At 47.6% G+C, this 25,610-nt stretch overlaps 2 protein-coding genes across 5 annotated transcripts in view; one reads left to right on the top strand and one right to left on the bottom strand.

The window, feature by feature from the left end:
* The window catches only part of CDC123 (cell division cycle 123), an 80,190-nt gene extending 78,785 nt beyond the window's left edge, over nt 1-1,405 (bottom strand). For both annotated transcript variants that reach the window (XM_075926014.2, XM_075926015.2), the window contains exon 1: nt 1,226-1,405. In XM_075926014.2, the coding sequence (XP_075782129.2) occupies nt 1,226-1,299 (74 nt within the window). In that variant the 5' untranslated portion in view covers nt 1,300-1,405. The remainder of the gene's footprint in view (nt 1-1,225) is intronic.
* On the top strand, nt 1,402-24,127 carry NUDT5 (nudix hydrolase 5). 3 transcript variants are annotated; one of them, XM_075926016.2, is made up of 9 exons: nt 1,402-1,536; nt 8,889-8,994; nt 14,309-14,376; nt 16,007-16,059; nt 16,783-16,890; nt 18,235-18,330; nt 21,735-21,836; nt 23,103-23,156; nt 23,767-24,127. In XM_075926016.2, exons 2-9 carry the CDS (start codon nt 8,932-8,934, stop codon nt 23,874-23,876), a joined length of 654 nt encoding a protein of 217 aa, XP_075782131.1. In that variant the 5' UTR covers nt 1,402-1,536; nt 8,889-8,931; the 3' UTR covers nt 23,877-24,127. The 3 variants fall into 3 exon arrangements, with proteins under 3 accessions (XP_075782131.1, XP_075782133.1, XP_075782132.1); XM_075926017.2 differs by having other exon boundaries at nt 1,405-1,536; nt 8,892-8,994; XM_075926018.2 differs by lacking the exon at nt 18,235-18,330.
* The last annotated feature ends 1,483 nt before the right edge of the window (nt 24,128-25,610 follow it).

The following is a 25,610-nucleotide window of genomic DNA, read 5'->3' as shown; positions in this document are numbered from 1 at the left end:
TTACCTCTGAGAAGACAAACACAAAAACACAGACAAGTTGTTGTATTCTATCCCAAACATACACCCTTCCCCCCCCCCAAAAGAAAACCCCAACAAAAACACTTTTTCAAGCCAGTTCCTCAGGTGTATTGGCTCCAGCAGAGCTACCACCCCTTCCTCCTGCCTCCCAGAATGGCAGTGGGAGGTTGCAGGCAGGAGTGCTGCCTCTGTATCAGAAGCAGCAGGGGCAGAGTGGCAGGCAGGAGCCAGTCTGAATGGGGAGCCGATTTTTAAACCAGCTCCCCTCATGGACTGGCTTGACCTGCTGCTGCACTCTGCCTCTGACACAGAGGCAGCAGTGGAGGGTACCTGGGGGCTCCCTGGGAATGGAGCTGGGAGCACACTGACTGCCAGCCCCACCCCCAAGGGAGTATTTTAGTAACCGCATAACCGCAAAATATTGTTGTGGTTACACAATTACTGAAACACACGACATCTAACATCCCTCATGAAAAGGTGTAAGCTTTCCACAGAGTAGTCACTCCATGCCCTGCCCCTTCTCCCTCCCCAACCCAACCTCAGTGTACTCCCCTACACTCAGGAGCCACTTCTTTCATATCAATCTCTCTAGATCTCTAATTGCCGGGTGCTTAAACTGGAGAACAGGGAACGGATCACACCATACTTTCATCGCCCTGTTCTGTTCATTTCCACGGAGGGACTGAGCACGAGCCCTTGTCAGAAGACAGGATGCTGGGCTAGGCGGGCCACTGGTCTGAGTCATCTACCGTCAGCCAGCCCTTCCATAGCCTCCCCCCTCCAGCCCAGCTCTTCCATGCCCTGCCCCACACAATGGCCCTGCCCCACAACTCCATGTTCTCCCTCAACACTCCCTGGGCAGGTCACCCCACGCCCTGCCCCCAAACCCTCCACGCCCTGCCCCCAAAACACCCGCCCCCTCCTCAGGCCCCCCCCCGCAGCCCTGCCCCCAAAACACCCGCCCCCTCCTCAGGCCCCCCCCCGCAGCCCTGCCCCCAAAACACCCGCCCCCTCCTCAGGCCCCCCCCCCCCCCCCGCAGCCCTGCCCCCAAAACACCCGCCCCCTCCTCACCCCCCCCGCAGCCCTGCCCCCAAAACACCCGCCCCCTCCTCAGCCCTGCCCCCAAAACACCCGCCCCCCCCTCCGGCCCGGCTCCCAAACACCCCCCCGCACACGCAGCCCCTCCCGGCCCGGCCCCGCTCGCACCTGCGGATGGTGAGGGCCCGGAAGCGCGGGTACCACGCCGAGAACTGGCAGTGCAGAACCTGCTCCTTCTTCATCGCCGCCGCTTCGCGCGCCCGGAACCCTCCGCTCCAGCCCCGCGCAGCCGCCCGGAGCCGTTCCCTCTGCACCAGGCGGAAGAAGCGGCAGCCGAGACCCGGAAGGGAAACCCGAGAGCGTGGGCGCTCGGGGAGGGGGGGTCTAAGCGATCCCTGCGCGAGGCCGGGAGCGGGCGCTGACCGCGGAGGAGCCGCTGGCGAGGGTCCCGCCAGCCAGTCAGCGCGCACAGGGAAAGGGTCAGAGGCGGCTGGGGGGAGGGGCCACACCGCGTGGAGGACGAGGGCGGGCGGCAGGGGACGGAGAGGTGACGTCACTGGGGGAATGGGGCACTGTGGACGGGGAGGCGTGATGGGAGGGAAGGGGCGGGGGGGCGTGATGGGAGCATGGGGCAGCAGGAGATAGAGGGGTGGTGTCACGGGACATGGGGAGCAAGGGACAGAGGTGGGGGCAGAGGGGTGGTGTCACAGGGGACATGGGGCAGCAGGGGGCACAGGGGTGGGCACATGGGGAGCAAGGGACAGAGGGGTGGTGTCATCATTCCTGGCTAGTGGCCATTGATGGACCTGTCCTCCATGAATGTATCTAGTTCTTTCTTGAACCCTGTTACAGTCTTGGCCTTCATAACCATCTCTGGCAGAGAGTTCTCCACAAGGGTTGTAGTGGTTCCACTCTATACAGCTGCTCTGCTGAACCTACAGGCATACCCTTAGGGAGGATACACTAATATTGACCCAGAGAGTGTGTTGCTGCACTCGTGGTCAAGGGTTGGGAGTGAGGCTGGAATGCACTAACGATTTTAATCTGAGATTCTGCATCAGTCATAGACAGCACTGTTCTCACCCTCATCTTGAGTTGCAATTCTTATGTTATCTTTCACTTCTTTTTCAAGGGCTTGAAAAATCCATCCATCTTTCATGAGTGAAGGGATTTACACTTTCCATTCCTGCAGACAATGTGCTTTCACTTTGGGTACGTCTAGACTACCGCGTTTTGTCGACGGAAGTTTTGTCGACAGATACTGTCGACAAAACTTCCGTCGACAAAGAGCGTCCAGACACAATGAGTTCTGTCGACAAAGCAAGCTGCTTTGTCGACAGAACTCCGTAGTCTGGACGCAATGTTACAGGCAATAACACCTTCTGTCGACAGAGTTCTGTCGACAGAAGGTTTTATGCCTCGTAAAATGAGGTATACCAGCGTCGACAAAACTGCTGAGTTCTGTCGACGTTATGTCGACAGAACTCAGCGGTAGTGTAGACGCTGGTATAGTTTTGTCGACAAAAGTCCACTTTTGTCGACAAAACTAGGTAGTCTAGACACACCCTAAATTTAATAAACCTCATCCCTCCCTCCACACACAAATAAGTCTTTAGGACTTGTGGCTGTGACGGAAACTATTAGTGTATGTTTGGCCCCTAGTTAGGAGGACTTCTATTTTCCTGACTGCAGTAGGATGTCAGTATTGGAACCTCATAGCAGGGGCTTTGTCTTAGATATGCAATTACACACACACACGGGGGGGGGGGGAGAACAATCCTGATTTTACCTGCTTGTTATCTGGTTATTCTGATCTGGAGACAAAGAAATCTTCTATGTCTGCTTCTGTGTAGCAGTTTCTCAAGAAACAGCTGGTAGAAATCAACAATACATTTTCCTAAGCTTTTGGTTTCAGTTTTTGTAGTTTTTACTTTGAAGAGCTGTCAGCAACAGCCACCTCAGGAACCTATTGTTAAAGAGAACTTTAGAATGGAGGAGATACTCTTCTCCTTCCCCCATCCCTTTTGCCATAGTAGTCACAATTATGGGATGTAGAGTTTGGAGACTTTCCCTCCTTATTACATCTATGAAGTAACATAGTTCAAGTTACAGTGGGGGAGGTCTAGGTTGGATATTAGGAAACACTATTTCACTAGGAGGGTGGTGAAGCACTGGAATGGGTTACCTAGGAAGGTGGTGGAATCTCCATCCCGAGAGGTTTTTAAGTCTTGGCTTGACAAAGCCCTGGCTGGGTTGATTTTGTTGGATTGGTCCTGCTTTGGGCAGGGGGCTGGACTTGATGACCTCCTGAGGTCTCTTCCAGCTACATGCTTCCAGCTCCCATCCAGCACACACCATACGATCCATCATCTATAGCCAAGCCCTTCAATACTACCGCATCTGCTTTAATCCCACTGACAGAGACCAGAAACTTCAGGATCTCTACCAAGCATTTATATATTTGAGAGAGTTTGTCTGTGAGCAAGCGGGTGAGCCTATTTGTCCATTTGTTTGTTCAAGAATGCCTCCTAAATGGTAAGAGCTAAGACCACCAAATTTGGTACGCAGCTTCCTTTTAGCCAGGATGTTAGTAATGGTGTCCCTAACTTCTTTTTGTCAGAGGCTGGAAATGGATGACAGTAGAGGGATCATGTGATGATTACTTGTTCTGTTCACTCCCTCTGGAGCATGTCGCATTGGCCACTGGAAGACAGGATACTGGGCTAGATGGACCTTTGGTCTGACCCAGTATGTCCGTTTTTATGTTCCTATCATAACTTAAAGCAAGGTTATGCAGGGGGGAGGAGGTGTTGAACCTTCCCCTCCAATTCCTATGGAGAAGCGTAAAACCATACAGAAAAGAGACAATCACCTGACAGGTGAAAGCTCCCCATCTGGGACTGCCTAAGCCCTCAACTTTCCACCACTATGCACCCTTTAGGTGTTGGGAAGGGGTTGCCACTCCCTCCTTCCCCCGATTTGCACAGCAACATTCATCCAGAAGCAAGGGGAAAGTGCATAGTTTGCTCCATTTCTTACTCTGGCTGGGGAGTACAGAGGGTAGGTGATCCTGGATCTGCCCCAGCCAGGAGACACATCCCCCTCCCCCAGCTGTGCCTGCTGGAGCTGCAGTCGCCATAGAGAGGCGCTTCTCACCTGGCCCCAAGTGGTGCTATGAGAGGGAGCTGCGGTAGTCCTGTCTATTCCGGGCAGCCTGCATGCTGAACCTCTCATCCCTAGTCCGTCCGTGTCGTGTTGTCCCCTCCCCTCCGAGCAATGATTCACTCAGGAGTATGGAACCTAAGGCCCGTGAGCCAGATGCGGTCCTTGGCTTGCCTGGATCTGGCCCTCGGGGCTCCTCCCTCCCAGCATTGGGGACACTGTGCTGCCACTCCAGCCTCCTCCCAACTGATTTTTCTTGGTCAGCAGCCCCTGATCCAAAAAAGGTTCCCCACCCCTGATTTACATGAAGAAAAACAAAAATTGAGTTAAAGACCCAAGCCATGCCGGGTACATTTTCTAGGTGTAATAATAATGGCAGTGTCTGGCCAGTTTCTTTGTTTTGTTTTTTTCTTTCCATTGGAGCATAACCCCATGAGGCCAGGACCATTTATTCCTATATATCCTGTGCAAAGCTGAGTAGGCCATCAGACATCAGAGCAAAAAAATAATACTGTTCACCATCCTGATATTTGGCAGCCATTGATTTCTTTTCCTTTTGGCTGTTACTTTCATGTTCTTTCTCAGAGCTCAAGTTAGTACACTGTTTTTCTTGTTCGTTTTCAGGCTTGGTCTACTCTCTATGGTACCAACTTGTGTTGTTATAAGTACGTCATTCAGACATGGATTTCCCACACTCTTGAGCAATGGTCGTTATACTGAGCTGAGTGTAGGCAGTCCTATGTTAACAGGAAGCCTCCTCTCAGACATAGCTGATGCCTCTCAGGGAAATGAATGTTCTGCACTGACAGGAGAAGCATACCATTAGCATAGGTAGTGTCTTCACTAAGTGCTAAGCAGCAGAGGTGCAGACAAGCCCTTAGCTTCATTAGTGTGGTTGGCACAGCCCAACAAATGAAGTTGGAGTTTGGGTGCTAGCTTCTTTTAGCAGCAAAGTCAAATACATTGGTGTAGTGCAAATGGAGTTGCCATTGGTGACAGGCCAGTGGATTTTAAAATATATTTAGAATCTGGAGGAGAAATCATCTCAAGTGTACACATCAATGTGATGGAGGTAAAATTCTGTAGTTAAACTGCTTGACATTATCCCCGAAGAGCATTTTTGAGTCATCCTAGAGTGGTAAGAAAGCTGAAGGTTTAGTTTAGTCCTGAGCTTGTTTTCAAACAGCATATTCAAGCAGCTGTTAAATTTGTTATCAATTGGGAAACATGGCTGGGATCAGATCATGCCTTTTGAAGACTGAATTTGGGAAGCTTATCCATGTTTTTATCATGTCTCAGGTAGCTTATTGCAATGCTCTTTCAATAAGGATAACCTTTAAGCTTTTGGTAAGCTTCAGTTGGCTCAATTCCGAATTGTTTCAAGCATCAATTGCAAAGCTAATTGTGTGTGTGTGTTTGGGGAGAAAAAGGGGTTGCCTTCAAGAGAGGTCTGATCAGAATGTGGAACATACAGCGGGACAAAATTTACTCCTCCAATAAGTAGGCCTGAATTGAGCCCCAGGAGAGATGAGTGGAGAGATATCATGACAGATTTAGGGTCCTGTATTAGTATGCATAAGATGCTGGACAGGACTGCCCTATTTACAAGTACATATAAGCTGTTAGACTGAGAATGCAAGCTAAACCAGAATTCACTGTTTTTTAAAACACTGACTTCAGGATTTTAGGATCACACAGCTAGCTATCAAGCATTAAATTAGTGGACTTCATCTGATTCTGATACAGGACTGCACACTGTTGTAGGTGGCAGTACAAAAGAACATCCTTCTCTAGGACTTTGGAATGATCTGTGTTCATAGATTGATATGCAGATTTGATGCAGGTTGTTACAATGCAGCTTTAGACCAACTTATTTTCCATTGTAGTTTTGGTTAATAATCTTTAATTGTGTTGTTGCTCTCAAATTATGACTGAGTGCATGAATCATAACCTTCAGTGAGCCAAATAATATTTCAGTATTTTGATATGAAAAAGTCCTGGTCCCATGCCATCTGCAGAATGTGGTTTACACTTCTTTCAAAGACCTTGTCTAAATGCCGCTTGGAATTATTGCACCAGCTAGTGGAAAAGATCAAAATTGCTGAAGCTGAGACACTGACCGGAACAAAACTTCAGTGTAAGTTCAAAAACTTGTCTCTCATCAACAGGTTTTGTTTCAGTAAGAGATATTACCTCGCCCATCTTGTGTCTCTAACATCCCGGGACAGACCTGGCTAGAGAGATTACATATACAATGCTGCTATCATTGCCTTTTTTGAAACTGTTGTGAAACAGGGTATTTTCTATTTTGCATTCTGATATTACTAACCATTCAAGCTTAACTTTTATGGCTTATTGTGTGGCAAATATTCCTTGTTTCTCTTTGCTGCAGGTCTAACTTAATGATAACTTTGAAGTCAGTGTTTTGCAAATGATGCTTTAGCATCATTAAACTGGGAAGGACCCTGTCACAGGATACATTCACCGCTAATGTGGCATGTCTTCCTGGCTATTCTGGGGATTAGCTCCATCTGGCTCTGATGTCCCCGGACATCATCCCTCTCTCATAATGGCCCCACTCACTCTACGGGACTCCATGCAACTTCTGTTTGTGACTCAGTCCTCTTCCGGGGGTAACAAAATGTTTCTGGACTAACTGTCCAGCTGCCTTTCTGTGCCATTCTCTAAGAGTCTGCCAATGTGTCAGTAGGTGATCACAGGCACACCCACTATTCCAGGTTCCATCACAATAGTCCTCTATCTCACCATCCTGCTTACTTCTAGGCCCCACTGCTACTTTCCTATACTCCTTCCTATTTCTCTTTTCGTGTGTGTTCTGGTACAACTATGGGGCCCAACTCTCAGGGACAGAGTGCATCCTACTTCCCTTCAGCTCCCTTCTCTTCTGTGTTGCTGGCTTCCTATAGGCCCAGCCTACATCTGCTCAACTGAGCTTCATTTTCTATTAGCGCTTCCCTGTCCAGCCTAAATCTTCCTCAAGCACAGCCTATTACATTTGTTAGTTAGCCCCTTGTCGGTTATCTTATCCCTTTCAGATGAGGAGTGGCATGAAAACCCTATCACAGGCCTCATTAGACCAGTGAGGATCTGAGGCCTGATTATGGATTGTAGATTTAAGCCTGTAATACATTCGTTTTTGTTATTGCTGTGTATTTTGGCCTCCAGAATATGGGCTCTATCTTGTCTTTGTAGAACTGTGCTAGGGTAGATGTGCCAAAGTGCATATACCCAAGAAAGCTATGATAGCCACTTGTCTAGTACTTTCATAAAATCCACTCTATTTTTAAACACTTAAAGAGGTTAAAAGCACCAGATAAGTCAGATATACAGCAGGCAAGTGCTGTGCAAATTTCCCACTCCTTGGTGGTTGTTAGTTATCACAGAATCTATAGGGCTTTATCTAACCCTCCCTAAAATTTGGGGGAAGACTCCCATTGGCTTCACTGAGAGTTGTTGTTGGGTGATCTCTTCCACCTCATGGCCAATGCTGGATTGTTCCCTCCACTCCTTCTGCTTTGCGCTGTCTGTTGTCTCTTTTGAGTCGTAACCCTGGGCTTTCTTTGAAAAGCAACTTCTGTACTGAACTGTACAATAGTTTTGTGATGCAGACAATGCACTAAACATACTTCACTGACCTGAACCCAAGATTTAACTGGTAAAAAAGCCTGGCATTGCATCACTGTGCTGTCCAACATGTTATCTGCATTAGAACAAGACGAGACAAGTTAATTAGAAAATGGCTAATCCTACATTGTTTCTTGAGTAGGGGTATTAAATTTTAGTTAATCAGCTAATCGAGTAGTCAATGGACTTTCCGTTGATTGGCTGATAAGCTTGCTATCCCACTGTGCCTTTGAGATGTACAAGAGCTGCCCACAGTGGAGGAGGCAGAGGTGTCCAGTCACTATTCAACAACTTGATAAGCATATGCTTATTGGGTAGTTGGACTAGTCACTTACATCCCTACTCTTGACTTGGAAAGGAACTTAATGACTCAAATGATTTTTTTCAGCTCTACTATCTCAGCAGTGGTGTTTTTTAGGAATGTGAACGATTTACCAATTTCAAGTCACCTGTCAGGGCTGGAGCAGCTCCCTGTGTGGCCTATGACAGACGGGTGCTTCAGCCTGGCCAGAACTTGTTGGGGGGGAGGTACAGAGCCCCCGCCCTACCTTTAATTGGTTAGCCAGTTAAACATCACATTTAGCTGGTTAACCAAGTAAACAGGATTTTATATCCCTAGTGGTTTTCACTTTGAATTCTCTTTGTTGCTGGAGGCTTAACCTTACTTGTGTCCTGCTTTGTCCTCCAGCTCAGTTCACAAGCTGTAGCAATATTGATTTGACTTTGCATTGAGAACAAAGTATTATTGTGACTTAAACGGGGCAAGAGTAGTGGTGCAGCTTGCTATCCATGGCCTGTAAAATGCATGGGTCAACTCCTCAGCTGGTGCATCCATGAGAATTTGCATCAGCTGAGGAGCTGCCCCATTGTCTCAGCAGTGTCCCTGAAGTTTATGTGCTGATGATTGTGTTTGACCTCAAATGTTGATGAGGGGTCTTCTGGAGAATGATTTGCTAATTCAGACTGCATGGCTGAATGGTTTGACTTTTACTCTGAAGGTAAATACTGATTCTCTGTTTTGTAGTAGTGTGGCCTTTGTGCAGGAGGTGCAAGAGACGTCCCTGAAAATGGAAAGCAAAACCTCCACTGAAATTCTGAAATCTGAGGGAGCATCCATCCTTAAAGAAGAGGTATAAAGCATTTGTTTTTGCCATGCTTGTATTTGTAATTAATGAATGTAGCATTTAATTAAGGCTGCTGTTGAATGTTAGAAAATATTACATCTGTTCAGGATGTAATAATGTGGTTGATTAACCAATAAGCAAAAGCTTATAGGTTAATGCTATAGACTACACGCATTCCTTCCCTCTCTCCCCCCCATTTGCCAGTACATTTTTTAGAAGTATGGCCAGCAGCATGGCTCAGTTCCAGCTTGAACCAGGTCTGGGACCTACCCCTACTGTGGCTCTGCATTTAAAGTGCATTAGGAGCCAGGTGGGCAGGCAGCTCGGCTCAGTCCTGGCTTGCACCACTTCTGAGACCTACCCCTGCTGTGGCTCTGCATTTAAAATATGTTAGTAGTCAGGCGGGAAGGTAGTCCAGCTCAGTTCCAGCTCACACCAGATCTGGAAGCTCAGACCCCTCACCTGGAAAGGGGCTGCTGCTATCCTGCCCTCCTGCCTCTGTATTAGAGGCAGCAGCACAGCGACAGGCAACCGGTCCATGAGGGGAGCTGGTTTTTAAACTGGCTCCCCTCACAGACCAGCTCCCGCCTGGTACCCCACACTGCTGCCTCTGATACGGAGTGGTAGGGGGCTCCTCAAGAGTGAGGCCAGACTGCATTGGTTGCTGGCCCTGCCCCCGAGGACGATAGACTAATCAAGTAACTGATAAGAATTCATGAGGTTAATCTGCTATTCAATTAACCAATATTTTAACATCCCTAACATCTGTACAAATTTAGACCTGTGATGTCCAACCAGTCCTGCTACTATAGTGGCTACTGCTTTAGTGAAGTAGCCACACTCGATCAGCCAAATACATGTGGCTAGCGTATTGGACACCATGACCTTAGACTATGAAACGTGTAGGGATGTAAAGGGTTAGCCGGTTACCCAGTAAGCATGCGATTTACTTGGCTGGAGCAGCCCCCCCACTGTGTTTAATCGGTTAGCTTTTTAATCGGTATTTTACATTAGGTGTATGAAGATAGGACTTTTCTTCTAAAGTCATTATAGTTGAAGTAGGTGACATGCAGATGGCAGGTGAGGAACTTTCACTGTAAAACAATCATAGAAATTACACAGAGGTTATCTAGCATGACTCCTCTCTCACTGACACCCCTCCTCCTCTCTTCACCACTGGGCACAGTTGTTCCCAATACAGGCAGTCCCCGATTTACGCGGAGCCGACTTATGTCGGATCCGCACTTACGAATGGGGCTTTCTCGCCCCGGAGGTCGAGGTAGCGGATTGCTACCTGCGAGCTCCGGGGCGAGAAAGCCCCGTTCGTAAGCTGCTCCGGTGCCCCTGGTCTGCTGGAGACCGTCTCCAGCAGACCAGGGGCACCGGGCGGGTTCCTGCGCTTCTGAGGCTTTGCCAGAACAAAGCCTCAGAAGCGCAGGAACCGCCGCTGCTGCCGCTTGAGACCCGGTGCCTGTGGTCTGCTGGGGACGGTCCCCAGCAGACCACAGGCACCGGGACTGAAGCCGCAGCCGCGGGGGGGAGGGGTCCCGCGCCTCTGAGACTTTGCCAGAGCAAAGCCTCAGAGGCGCGGCACCCCGCTGCCGCTGCTGCTCTGCTCCCCGTGTCCCTGGTCTGCTGGGGGGGGGACGCGGATAGTGTGCCCCCCCCCCAGCAGACCAGGCTTTTGTTTTGGACCCTGGAGCAGAGCAGCTGGGGCGCTGCGGATTGGTCCTGCAGCACCCGCTCTGGGCACTACTGGACCAACCCGGCAGCACCCCAGCTTCTTTGCCCCAGGTCCTGATTCAGCCGCTGCTGGTCAGTTTCAGCAGTGGCTGAATCAGGACGCCTGGGGCAGAGCAGCTGGGGTGCTGCTGGGTTGGTCCAGTAGCGCCGAGGGGTGCTACTGGAGCAACCCAGCAGCACCCCAGTTGCTCTGCCCCAGGCGTCCCCAAGTCAGCCGCTGCTGAAACTGACCAGCGCTGACTACAGGAAGCCCGAGGCAGAGTTGCTCTGCCCCAGGCTTCCTGGAATCAGCGCTCATCAGTTTCAGCAGCAGCTGACTTGGGGACGCTTGGGGTTCTTAAGTTGAATCTGTATGTAAGTCAGAACTGGCGGTCAGTTTCAGCAGCGGCTGAATCTGGACGCCAGTTCCGACTTACATACAGATTCAACTTAAGAACAAACCTACAGTCCCTATCTTGTACGTAACCCGGGGACTGCCTGTAATACTTTTTAAGCTATTCAGGCTAGCTTTTAGTGTCTGAAGTAATGGGACTTTCACCACTTCCCTTGAGAGATCATACCACTTCCCTTGAGAGATCATACCTCTGTAACTGAACTCAATGCTTTTTGATATTCAACCTATATTTTCCTTTTCTTAAAGATTATGTGCAAAGGATTTTTAAAAATTGTGTGCCTTTCTTATTACTTTATAGTACCTAAAGGAGGACTTGACAGGTTTACTTGTTTACTTTTAGATTTGTTTTTCAAAAGCTTTTTCTAGCTTAGCAGTATCAGATCTAGTACTCTTTGCTTATAATGATGGTGTCTGGAGAGTATTGTGGATTTTTTGTGTGAGCCTTGTGCACCTTATTTAAGATGAAGGAATGTTGACTCTTTTAACAATGAAATCCTTTCTCTAAAGTGTTTTTAAGTCATTGGAGTTAAATGGTTGTTTAAAACATCTCTCTATATTAAAGAGAACTTTTCTTGTAGGACGACGGAAGTGACATAATGCGTCACTCTTGAGTCCCCTCCCTCAGCTCTCCCACCACCTTCCCCCTTGCTCTGTGTGGCTGCGAACTGTGAGGCCTCCCTTGGGCACAGTGGAGAAGCAGGGCTACGGGGGGTGGGAAGGAGGCTGTCCATCTCATGGTACCTTGGGCTACTTCAGAGCTGGCAATGGTAGGGTGGCATGGGCCAGGGAGCAGGTGGCTAGGAAGCAAGGCAGCCTGACCCCACATGTACCAGCCACTTCGTAGCCCTGCTCTGCCCACTCTCTCCTGGGCGTCTCAAGTCAGGAGCCACTTGAGAAGGTCAGAGGGAGGCAAGGCCTCCGCTTCTCTCTCAGCGGGCCAAGGCAGCACGGGATCGGGCCCCAGGCAGAGACATGCTGCAGCCTGGAGCAGTTTGGAGCCCGCAGCCCCTGCGTGCCCTCGGCTGTGGGTTGCTTGGGGGAGTAAAGGGAGGGGGGGCGTGGGTTGGCCCTCTACTGCCTCCTGCAAATGGGACTCCTAGCCCAGTCCCACAATGCACTGGGTGCGCCAGGCTGCCTCCATGCCATCTTAATGGACATGCTCCCGCTGGGCGTAGGGGGAATCCCTCCATCGACCCACTCTCGGTTCCCCGCCTTACGGACTGGGGGTTAACCCCCGCACCTAGACCTTTCCCCTGCTGCCAGCTTTGTGCAGCATGGGTCAGGGAGTTAGCCCCCGCCCCCCATCACACCACCCCCATCGGGCCTTTGTTCCAGTCCCTCTGGACTTTGCGCCATGTGGGCTGGCAGTTCAACCCCTCCCCCACATGTCGCCCCACCCCCAAATGGACTCTGCATGGCTCCAGTCGGGGGCCTCATTCCCCCCCTACCCACTGCCCCTTGAGGTGTCACAAAGTGGCAGCCCAGCAGCGTTTGGAACAACTGCTAGCCTGCTGGTGCTATTTCCTTGCTGGTTAGGTTCCCCTTTTGTGGGAGTGGGCAGGGTGTGTGTAGGGTGGGAGGAAGGGGGATAGGGTATATATGGGGATGGGTGGTGCCGTAAAGGGGGATGGTGGAGATGAGGAGGATATAGGAATGGAGGCAGGGAGATGGGCAGTGTGGGGGTAAGCAGCTGGAGGGGTTAGGGAGGATGGGTGGATGTAGGAATGGAGGCATGCTTCCATTCACCACGCTTCTTGTGGCACTGTTTGAGGATAGAAGTCACAGTCCCGCGGCCCATGACTTTTTACTAAAGCAGTAGAGTACTTCTCATTCTGGGTCACCTAACATTGGAGTGCAGTTTCTCTCTAAGACAGCGGTTCCCAGCTGCCGGGCTGCGGCCCACTGCCTGGCCACAAACTGCTGGCTGCCAGGCTGCGGTGGCTGTCGGAGCCCAAGCCAGCAGTTCCTGGCAGCTCACCTCCTGCGGCAGCAGTGGCAGCAGGAGATGCCTTCCTCCCCAATCTGTGCTTGGGGAGGGAGGGTCATGCGCCACCAATGGCCACTCCCCCTTCCCATGCAGCCGCTTTTGCCAGCAGCAACCCTGGGGCTGAAGCAGAGCAGGAGACGCCTCACCAGGGCTCCCTCCCCCGGGCCTCCCTCCCCCCGCACGGATGCTCTTGCCAGCGGCAGCACTAGGACTGAGGTGGTAAGAGGAGGCAGAGCAGGAGATGCCTGCGTTGAGGCTGGCTTCTAGAGATTCTTCCTGTTTATCCACCATCACAACTCCCAAAGGCTACCTGGAAACCTCTGTGGCTGCCAGTCCTTCTCTTTCATCTCTTGCTGCTCCTAGTGCCACTGGTCTGGCATCACCCTGCTGATATAACCTATTCCCAAGCCTCCCCAGCCTATGCAGGAGTCATCTGTCTGCCCTCTCAGCAGCCATTCAGTTAGGAAAGACTTCTCAGCCATGATAGTGCAAACCATAATAAATGAAACGGCAAAACTAACATCTAGTTCCAACCTCCTGCAAGTGACCATAAGTGAATGGGCAAAACACTTAAGTCTCAGGTAGTTAGGAATACCTCTGCCCAGCCACAAAAAGTCCAGCAGGCATCTGGGTGGCCATGGAGTTGATAGGCATTATCATTACTAGAGCTTTTCATTGGTAGATCTCCGAAGGCATTCAAAGTAGGTAAGGATTGCTATCCCTGTGTTACATATGGGAAGAATGGTGCTGTCCCAAAGTGAGTCAGTGGCAGAGTCGGGAATAGAACCCGTTCTCCTGACTTGCAGATCTCATATGACTGAGCAGTCATAACCCCCATTATGGCTAATGCCCAGAGAGGCAAATTCCTCATCATACCCCTTTTACGCACAGCTCATGCTAGCCCCGTAAGGGCTTCATGTTTTATTTTAAAGATCGGGACTGAGACATTCAAAGCAGCCAAAAGGACTTGGGCTTTCAGATTGAAATGTAGGTCTCTGACTCCTCTAAACTGGTTTGAAAATTGCAACCTGGCTGTACATATGTTACATGAGTTATTTATATTCCTATTTTGAGAACTCCTCAGTACTTGTGTTTTCATACTGGTGTTACAGCTTCCCACACATACATTGAATTTAAGACTTGTCTTTCCCCCCTCTGTGGGGACAACCTCCCAATTTGTTTATTATTTTTGTTAGGCAATCGCAGAAAGAAAATGGGTGAAGCTTGAACAGACGACCTACATTGATCCCTCGGGCAAAACCAGGTAACTACCTTCCTGTGGCATTTTAAAGTTCTTGCAGTTCTTCCCAGTTTCTCTGACTGAACCAGCCCAGGATAATGTAATGTGAACACCTATAAACCAATACTTGACATACTGGGCTAGATTACTCCTTGAACGTTAATGGAGTTACTTTGAGGAAGAATTTGGCCTTTTTGTTGTTGGAATATATTTTAGCTGTTAAACTCTATCCTGTAGGTCAGGGTGGCCAAACTTACTGACCCCCGAGCTACATATGGTAATCTTCAGAAGTTTGAGAGCTAGGTGCACCTGCCAGACACTTTTTCCTCCCCTCCCCACTGGGCAAAAACCCCTACCCTCACTATCCAGCTGCAAGGCAGAAGACCAGTGTTCCCTTCCCTCCTCCCAGTATGATAGGTGGAGAATGGTGGCGGGGGGGGGGGGACCTTAATGAGCCACATTCTAACTGTAAAAGAGCCACATGTGGCTCATAAGTCACAGTTTGGCCATCTCTGATGTAGACTAATACCTTGGATTTGGACCATGTGCTTATCTTGCAGTTCCAGTCACTTGCAAAGATATGCTGAATTAATGCTGCAAGGTTTTAACATGCAAACATACCTTTGTTTTTTTTCTGGTCCTTTCCAGAGAACTCCCTTTCCCCTGTTGATGGCATATGCCTGAAACAATGCAGGGTCTTGCATGTTGTTGGGATGTTGTTGTTTGGAGGAGAGTCGTCTTCCCTTCTTCAGACCCTCTCACTCATATTCTCTGGCCTAATTCTCTTCATGTGTCAGATTCATCTTTTAGATTAGCTGTGATGACTGGAAATGACAGTGCTGCCTTATTTTCCTTCTTCCTAGTGCATTGAGGTCCTTTCTGATTGCTCTCTCTAGAGTCTTCCTCCCCTTTAAGAGTAGCCTCAAGAAGTGGCAGTGATTGAGGCCTGTGTGACAGGTTTATTTTTTGTCAGTTTCATCACTTACTTTCTGAGTTGCAAGAGAGGCCTGTGCCATTTTTGACTTCCAGTTACTAACAGGAATGGGTAACTGAGCTAAGAGCCTTTGCAGTAACCTGCTTTATTTTCACATGATTGTCATGCATGATGCAGACAGAATGTATTTGTTTATTGCTTTTTTCCAAAATAGCCAGTCTTTAAAATCTGGGTCTTCTGTCTTACGTTGCAGCTCTTCAAAATAACCAATCTAAATAAATCAACTGCTGTCTTCATTACACTTCTGTGCTTCAGTGTCTCCATTTGTAAAACAGAGAATGACAGTTGTCATTGTCATTTGGAATGACAATTGTCTTCCTTGGTGAAGTGCTTTGAAAGAGCTGTATAAGAACTAAATATTTATTTATTGTCTAAAGCAACCAGCAAAAAACATTTGGTAGCCAGACTGTCTCTAACTAAAGGTGAAACAAAATTGAGGCTGAGACCTTAGGGATACGTTACAGCGAAAATTTAGTATGGGGGCTTGCCTCGTGGCTGTTGCTCCTTAGTGCCACGCTCACTGTATGTTTGCATGTGTTGCTTTTGAATGAATGTAACAAAGTTTCAAGTTGGCCAGTTGTGTGGAAAGTGTGTATATTTCATACATTTCCTTTTTTAGGATTAACATATCCACTTTCTCGTGTTCTCCTTACCCTACAGAATTTGGGAAACAGTGAAGCGTACTACCAGGAAAGAGGGAAGTTCAGCTGATGGTATGGCCCCAGTTACATTTTTGTGCTTGACTTCTTCTGGTATTAATAATGGTGAGGTGGTCTGCTTCCATCAAATGGCAGCAACTGCCACAATAAAAAGATGCAGAAAGTAAGAGTAAAATAAAATGAATAGTATAAATCATGTATATAGTGCCATAGGCATGTAGGGTGTTTTACTGTTGATCAAGTGTAGCTTAGAAGGAGTGGAGCCTCTGCCCTCAAGGAACTTACAAATCACTGCCCTGATTTTTGTGAATAATCACTCTGATGTCATTGTGAAGGCTGGAGTAAGCACTGCTTGAAGGATCAGGCCACGCAGCAAAATATTGCAGGAAAAATGGATCCATAGTCTGGGAAAAATCAATATCTGAAAATATATTTGATTTTATGATTTTTTTCCAATATGAAGTCAGTCAAGATCCTGGGCCTTCAAAGGAACTGTAGCTTGTTTGGACACGGGTATTGGGGACCAAAGTTAAGTGGAAAGATGTAAGATTGTAGTAGCAGAGGAAAGACTCTAGGGTACTTGGGTGGAGCTGTTGTTTTCAGACCCAGAGTTTCTGATGATTTATTGGGGCTTAAGTGGAGATGAGGCCATCCAGCAGAAAACAATATATTAGTCATCTTAAGTTAATGGATGTTGAGGGTGCTCACAAGACTAGTGTCAGTGTTTGAACTACTCACATGCTGTGTTTTTCATTGCTCTTTCCTTTATACTTGCAGGTGTATCAATTATACCTGTGTTACTAAGAACTCTCCACTATGATTGCATTGTCCTAGTGAAACAATTCAGGCCTCCAATGGGAGGATATTGTTTGGAATTCCCTGCAGGTAGGTAACAAAAATATGAAGATGATCTACACAGAATGTATGTAGTTTACTCTGTCCCTCTTGCTTAGGCTTATAGATTTCCATGTGCAGTGTCTTTCAGAGTCCAAGATAAGTGATGTTTTCTGTGCTAGAATACATGCAGTTGAAAGAGAAGAATATTTAATAATTAGGGATGTAAGCAAGCAGTCAGCTACCCAATAGGCCTGGGCTTATGGGTTAGTCAAGTTGACTTCTCGCATCCCTACCCCCCTGGTCCCTCTGTATCAGAGGCAGCACGGGGGAGGAGGGAGCAGGAGCCAGTGCTGCGGGGAGCCAGCTTAAAAGCCGGTTCCCTCCCACACCATCTGCATGGTGATGCCTGTCTCCCCCCCCCCCCCCACTGTTGCCTCTATCAGAGGCAGCAGTACCGGGGGGAGGGGCAGAGGGAGGCTGCCGTGAAGCAGTCTTTGTCCATGGCGGGCCCAAGCTTGCCATGGGCAGAGGCTGCTCCGGCAGCAGCCCCTGTCCACAGGGAGGTCCCAGCTCCCAGGGGCTTCTGCCGGAGCAGCCTCTGCCTGCAGCCAGCCCGGGCTGCCATGGACAGGGGCTGCTCTGACTGAGCAGGCAGCCCAACTCAGTTCTGGTTTGCATCGGGTCCAGGACTTACTCCCTGCTGCAGCTCTGCAGATTAAAGGTACTAAAAGCTGGGTGGGCAGGCAGCCCAGCTCTTAGTTCTTTTAAACTGTAGAGCTTAGCAAGGGTAGCTTCTGGACCCGGCACGAGCCGGGCTTGCTCAGTTTTTGGCTCATGCTGGTCCGGAACCTACCCCCATTGCAGCTCTGCAGTTTAAATGTAGTCGGAGCCAGGCTCCGACTACACTTAAACTGAAGAATCACAGTGGGGGTACTCGACTGAGCACCTTATCAACTTATTGTGTAGTCGATACAAATTTTATCAACTGCACGATTAGTCAATCACTCGCCTCTTAACATCCTTGTTAATAATAAAAAGTGCAAAATAGCACAATGTCAGATTTTATTGGTAGAATCTGTCTAATGCAATCTCTTCCCGTTTTCCTCCCATCTTCCACCTCCAAAAGAGAGGAAAAGCCTTTGTGAGCTTGGCATAGGCATACTCATAGGAGAGATTTAATTCCTTTGGGAGGAAAACATCATGGTTTGGTGGATAAGAGGCAGGAGTCCTGTATTCTGTTCCCAGATCTGATACTGACGTTCCTGATCTCCCCGTACCTAGCAGTTACCCCATTTACTTTACCTTCCTTTGTAAAACCCTTAGATCCAAGAATGAACAATGCTGTAAAAGAGCTCAATTTTAACTACTTTTAATGTAACATTTACACTGCAGGCCTCATTGAGGGAAATGAAAGCCCAGAAAGCGCTGCCTTGCGAGAGTTGGAGGAAGAAACTGGGTACAAAGGGGATGTCGTTGAATGTTCTCCAGGTCTTTGTTGTTTCTTGACTACCTGACTCAGAGCCAATCCTGTCCCCTTCCTGGTCACAGAATGCCCTAAATTCAATGGATCTACAATGGGTCCACTGTTCAGGATGGGAAAGGCACAAAGAGGGAATATGCACTTCCAGAGCACATCCACAATGTCCCCGGACAACACCAAAGGAGCCATAGATATCATGTGTGTGTGTGTCTGACAGATGCGGATCCACTGGGTAAAACTGAACATAGAGGGCTATAGAAACAGCTTGACTGCTGCTCTGAGGCATGTGGGAGAACAATTCTGCTTTTAAGGAAGATCCCCATTTACTCATGCTCTGCTTATGGGTCCAAGATATGGTACTTGGTACAAAGTATGCTTATTTTGGAGTCTGACTAAAGGTCTGGCATGTTGTAATTAACAGGTCTAGAAGCTTGGACTTGATTTGACTTCTTCTCTGGGAGGTTTAAGTGTCTCCTTTGAACCTGCCTGCTGAATGAATAACAGTTGCATCATGCAGTCTTTGTACACATTTCTGCTGTGCAAAGGAAGGAGAACTCAGCTTCTCATACAGCTGATTAGTAGGAATGGGGAAGAAGGAAATGTTGCCTGACATCCAAGTCCCCAAAGCTTTTGCAGCCAGCAACTATATTTAAACATTTTGTGCTGCCTGTCACAGAGCAGTGGCAAAACTGGAGTTTAAGAAAAACCTTTACAAAGGGGAAAATGCTAGAGAAGTGGGAAATCTGGACCATAGCTTTGGGTATATTCCTATTAAGGTTGAACTTTGCCCTGCTACAATTGCATATTATCCATAGACTGAGTAGTTCTTTAACACCGTAGAGACAAACAAACAAATAAATAAATAAAATCATGAGCTTTCATGGGCAAAATCTACTTCCTTGATACTATATACAGGCAGTCCCCGACTTACGCGGATCCGACTTACGTCGGATCCGCACTTACGAACGGAGCTTTCTCGCCCCGGAAGTCGGGGCGAGAAAGCCCCGTTCGTAAGCTGCTCCGGTGCCCCTGGTCTGCTGGAGACCGTCTCCAGCAGACCAGGGGCACCGGGCGGGCTCCCGCGCTTCTGAGGCTTTGCCAGAGCAAAGCCTCAGAAGCGCGGGAACCGCTGCTGCTGCCCCTTGAGACCCGGTGCCTGTGGTCTGCTGGGGACGGTCCCCAGCAGACCACAGGCACCCAGACTGAAGCCGCAGCCGTGGGGGGGTCCCGCGCCTCTGAGGCTTTGCTAGAGCAAAGCCTTAGAGGCGCGGGGAACCGCCGCTGCTGCCGCTTTGACTGAACCGTCCCCAGTCTTTGCCTGAACCGTCCCCAGCAGACCACAGGCACCCAGACTGGAGCGGCAGCAGCGGCGGTTCCCCGCGCCTCTGAGGCTTTGCTCTAGCAAAGCCTCAGAGGCGGGGGACCCCCCCACGGCTGCGGCTTCAGTCAGGGTGCCTGTGGTCTGCTGGGGACCGTCCCCAGCAGACCACAGGCACCCAGACTGAAGCCGCAGCCGTGGCGGGGTCCCTCGCCTCTGAGGCTTTGCCAGAGCAAAGCCTCAGAGGCGCGGCACCCTGCTGCCGCTGCGGCTCTGCTCCCCGTGTCCCTGGTCTGCTGGGGGGGGGGGGCGCAGCTAGTGTGCTCCCCCCCCCCAGCAGACCAGGCTTTTGTTTTGGACTCTGGGGCAGAGCAGCTGGGGCGCTGCCGATTGGTCCTGCAGCGCCCATGGGCACTACTGGACCAACCCGGCAGCACCCCAGCTGCTCTGCCCCAGGTCCTGATTCAGCCGCTGCTGGTCAGTTTCAGCAGCGGCTGAATCAGGACGTCTGGGGCAGAGCAGATGGGGTGCTGCTGGGTTGGTCCAGTAGCACCCCAGCTGCTCTGCCCCAGGCGTCCCCAAGTCAGCTTCTGCTGAAACTGACCAGCGCTGACTACAGGAAGCCCCAGGCAGAGTTGCTCTGCCCCGGGCTTCCTGGAATCAGCTGCTGATCAGTTTCAGCAGCAGCTGACTTGGGGACGCCTGGGGTTCTTAAGTTGATTCTGTATGTAAGTCAGAACTGGCGGTCAGTTTCAGCAGTGTCTGAATCTGGACGCCAGTTCCGACTTACATACAGATTCAACTTAAGAACAAACCTACAGTCCCTATCTTGTACGTAACCCGGGGACTGCCTGTATATATTTAGTCTCTGAGATGCTACAGGACCACTCGTTTTTTTTTTTTTAAAGTTACAGACTAAGGGTACGTCTAAACTACATGGCTCCATCGACGGAGCCATGTAGATTAGTTGACACAAAAAAGGGAAATGAAGCTGCGATTTAAGTAATCGTGGCTTCATTTAAATCAAAATGGCCACCACGCTGTGCTGATCAGATGATTGTCAGTACAGCATGGCAGTCTAGACGGGAATCTGCCGACCCCAGAACCCTTCATCGGCAGATCCCGTAAACCTCGTTTCATGAGACATAAAGGATCTGCCGACGAAGGGTTCTGGGGTCTGCAGATCCCCATCTAGACTACCGCGTTGTGCCAACAATCAGCTGATCAGCACAGCGTGGTGGCCATTTTTATTTAAATGAAACGGCGATTATTTAAATGGCCACTTCATTTCCTTTTGCCGTCCTGCCTAATCTATATGGCTCTGTCAGCGGAGCCATGTACTCTAGACACACCCTAACAGGGCTACCTTGCTGAGACTTATCTGTAGACTGGAGTGCTGTGTGCATAACTGATGGCAAAATTGGGCTCTTATCATGTTTTGACTGTGAGCCCGCAGTTTAGCCTTTCATGTACAGTGAAGGAGGAGAAAGTTTGTCCCTGCAGTAGAAATAATCAGTAGGGACTGAAAATACAAATATGGAAAAGAATCTAATGTGTGAATTGAGGAGACTGTTGTGTTAAGAAGCACTTGTAAATAGAGCTGGATGAAGAACTAATTTTTTGGTTCAGTGGCAGTTCAGAGGAGGGAAAATCAGTTCAGATCAAACCACATCTGAATAGCTTTTGGAATTTTTGGTGAATTGAGAGATTCCATTTATGGTCTGTCCAGAGTAGGGATTAGAATCTAGGTTTCCCACTTCCCAGGCACGTGTCTGAACTATAGCAGTAGCACAACCACTAGCTCCTCCTCCTCCTCCAGCTATTTTGTGAATGGCCAGTTAATCCCACATAGTTTTGGTTTGACCAGAATTGCATTTTTTGACAAATAAACTTTGTCCAAAACATTTTGCCCAGCACGACTTGTACGAACAGATGATGAACCCAGACTTTTTGTCTGGCTTTGTGATGTATGTTGGTGAAGTTCCCTGCTGAATAAGTTTTCTCTTATTGGATCAAATATATTTGGGTGAATGTTGTATTAAAGTGTTCAGTACATTGGTCCCTTTCTCATAATGAACATACTTTACTTTGTAGCTGTTTGCTTGGACCCTGGTTTGACGAACTGCACAACACACATTGTGACTGTCACCATTAATGGAGATGATGCCTGTAATACAAGACCCAAGCCAAAGCCTGGTGAGTCTGGGACACACGTACAGTATTTAATTTTTGTGTTTCATTGGAGGGGCCCTTGCATGGAAACTGTTGAAAGGCTCAGCAATACAGGATCCTAATAACTTCACTTGGGTTCGCTGACTTGAACCTCATGAGCTTTTAGGGCATCATCCATCTCCCCTTAAAGTCAATGGAAAGGTTCTTGCTGATATGTGTGAGTGGCAGCAGGAACAGGCACTGAGCTGCAGTGTGTGTCTGAACTTGGCTCTTTATGCATTAACACTTTTCTTTCTTCTTGTCGTTCCAGAGGAAGGAGGTATGTTGCTTGCCTAACTTCACTGTGGCTGGGAGCAGGGCAAGTATGCTTCAGCTATATCAGATCTCATTCTGAATGTGCATGTCTCCTGAACTCTGCTCTTCTCTGGGGTCAAGAGATTTTTCTCAGCAACTTTAGGATCACAGTTGTGATGGTGGCACAATCTGTGGGCTCCAGTGACTTCCCTTTAGATCAGATTTGAAATTCCCAAACAGTTGTTGTACCACAGCCTGGTTTAAGTAGGGAAAATTTCAGTGAAAATGGTCACTGTGACCTATCTAGGATCAGTTTCTCAGCTGCTGTAAATTTGGTGTAGCTTTGATGCCTGTGGATTTGGCCCCTAGACTGAAATGGCTTATCTGGATAAGGGGTTTATCTGGATAAGGGGAACTGCTTGGGTAGATACAGGCAAATAAGCTGTATCTTGTATTCCTCAAGCATGTCTGCCCAGCCTATGTGGCAGGCAACATGTTAAGGATGAGCCTTCAGTTTTCAGTTGTCTCGTCCTCCACTCTGTGAAACTGAAGGTTGTAGTCTCTTGCCAGTCCAAGTATGCAAGTCCAGATTTCCTTAATATTTCAACAGTGAAACATATAATCAGATGGGGGAAGAGGAATAGTGTTTGTTCTTGCAGTACAGTGGACGCTGTCCTTGATATGTCACCATTCTCCTGGCTAACTTGGGAAAATAACTACAGAATTATTGCCTCAAAACTGCATTTCAAAGGTGCTTTTAATCTTGCCGGTGTCTGTCAACTGAGCATGGCCGCATGCCTGGGTGGTAATGGTCTCTGGCTGAAGGTGAACCTGAATCCAGTTCCTTGTCTGCCTTCCATCTGAACTTGAGAGATGAGAATGAAATATACATCTCTCAACAGTAACTCAACTCGATTAGGTATGACTTTTTGACAGATTAAAAACATCTATCAGTGTGAAATACACAAATTATGTTTAATTTTTTTTCTTTGCTAGAATTTGTAGAAGTTGTTTCACTGCCAAAGAATGATCTACTGCAGAGAATTGAGGGTAAGAGTATTTTTTTTCTGGCATATTGAGCCAATTAAAATAGTTTTGCAATTTTATCATCTTTGCCCTACTGTAAGCCAACCCACTTTCTAGCCTCTGTATTCCAGATTTTCTAAGTATCTCTCAGCTTGGGAAATTTATAACACTTTTAAAAACCAAAACCATCTACTTGTAGTTTTGTAATTTGGAAAACTTGCATATAACATGTCATGTATAAAGGTAATTAGACAATGTGTCATGTCTTCTACAAAGGAATGTTCATTAGCACAGTCTAGCCAGTGGGTGTCTTTGTTAGAAGCAATTATCAATGCAATGCCTATTCCAGATAGCTACTCATCCACTGAGGCATGTTCTGTGTGCTTCAAGACGGTTCATATTTTGTTTTAATACACACTAAATGAGTTAGTAATAATGTCCAGAGGACTAACATGCCACAAGACTTTAAAGGACTAATGTTTTCATGCTACTTGTCAGCCCTTGGCTTGAAATCTTATTGTTTTATTTAACTTCTTACTAATAGTATGAATATGAACTTACATCTGCCCCTATTATGTCTATCCTGCCTTTCTGCTTGGAATTCATATTACTCATTGGTTTGGTTTTTTTGCAGAGCTAGTGGCAGGAGAGCACATTTTAGTGGATGCCAGAGTTTACGCATATGCATTGGCACTGAAACATGCAACAGAAAAACCCCTCCAAGTGCCTTTTATGAAGTTCTAAGGCTACATATGTAACCTCATTGAATACTTCCAGGATGGAGTAAGATGGTCAGTGTAGACGTGGAAGCTGTATCTTTTCATACAATAATGGTCCTATAGATTACACACAGTATTAAGCAATCATATTTCTAGGAATGATTGCTTGAAATATTTGTACTGTATAAAGCTTTTCTCTTAACTGTTCAACCTCAGACTCCAAATGGAATTTTATCCTTTGTGGAAAAATAAAAAGAATCATGGCCTGTTAAGAAATCATGTCATTTCTTTGCTGAAAGTGCTCTTTATGGTTGAGCAGTTCACAATTATGTTGAAACTATACACAGAGATCACTTAATCCACCATTGCAGCTTAACACCTTTGGGCTAAGATAATAGGAGATACTTTACTAACCTGAACAGCGCCAAATCTAGCTGGACAGAATTCCCACAAAGCTTGAAGCCTTCACTGTGCTAAGTATATATACTTTGGAATGGGGTCAGATGAGTGGCATTATGAAAAGTACCATATGATCACCCAGGACTAGAAATCAAGCCCTTTGTTTTTAGATCCTCCTCAAAGATGTCTGTGTTCAAAACTCTCATCATCCTCTTTAAAGGTGTTATATTGCGAAGCCCAAGATAACTAATTGCTCTTGAAAACTGCCTGGTGTTTTTGAAGATGCAAAAAACAGTGGGAGGGGACTTGGTCTAGTCAGTCACTACAGATTACATGGCATTTTTTCATAGTGGCAACTGCAAACCAGAAGCTACTTAGCATGTAAAGTTTCATGGGTCTCCAGCCTAATGGAGGGGAGAAAACTACTAGTTAGCATCTTTCAGTATCAGGCTTGGTTCAAATTCTGATGTACCATCCATAAATGCTTAAGGCTAAATATACACAGTGCTCTAATTCCCATTTCAATGCTATAACAAAGGGAGTTAGTAAATTCCCTAAAGTAAATTATGGGGGAGAGATTCACATCAGCATTTGTCTAAAGTGCATAAGCAGTCATTGTGACTGACCCTTCACAAGTGGCTCGGGTGTCACTAGTAGCAATGCTGTAGGCCTGATGGAGCTTTAAGAGGTAGCTTTCAAGTTTTCTCGAGGTAGAAAGTTATAGAATCGTATCTTGCAATGCCTATCTGGGGTGCTCTTATGGAAAAGGTGAAGAGTACCAAGTCCACATTGAACCTATTCCTGCGTGTCCTTTTACTTTAACTGGGTAATCATGCATTGGTAGTAACACCCACTGAACAACTGTAACTTGTTACATAGATGAAGGTCATATCATCCCACCCACGGGCATGCAGGATGTCACTAAAACAATCTGCAGAAACACAGAATCCAAAATGAATATCTTATGATTTAAACCTATTCATATTATGAATTGCTGCAGACATTAAAAGAAAATAAATGGAGGACAGATACCCAAACATGTCTAACAACTTTGTTCATTTTTCATATAGTATTGGATATTTTATTAGACACCATGTTCTGTATAAAACAGCACGGGTGCACAAAGGTAGTGTACCAGTTCTACAAAAACAGTAAAAGGGAGTCCCACAAAAAATGCAGTCTGTTCACTCATCATCCCACCAGCATCACCTGCCCCGTGGTTAAGAACTAGGAATGAGAGCATATTTGCAGCCTTGGAGCAGTACCTCTTTGCAATTTTTTCCGAGAGACTTCTCATCCTTGATGGTCATTTTGATGTTTGAATGGCCTATTAACTTTTGCCACATAAGTGTACTGTCTG

Source organism: Pelodiscus sinensis, chromosome 1 (genome assembly GCF_052426305.1).
Source record: "Pelodiscus sinensis isolate ZL-2025 chromosome 1, ASM5242630v1, whole genome shotgun sequence".
In the NCBI taxonomy this organism is placed as follows: domain Eukaryota; kingdom Metazoa; phylum Chordata; order Testudines; family Trionychidae; genus Pelodiscus; species Pelodiscus sinensis.
This window is presented reverse-complemented; position numbering and strand designations above follow the sequence as displayed.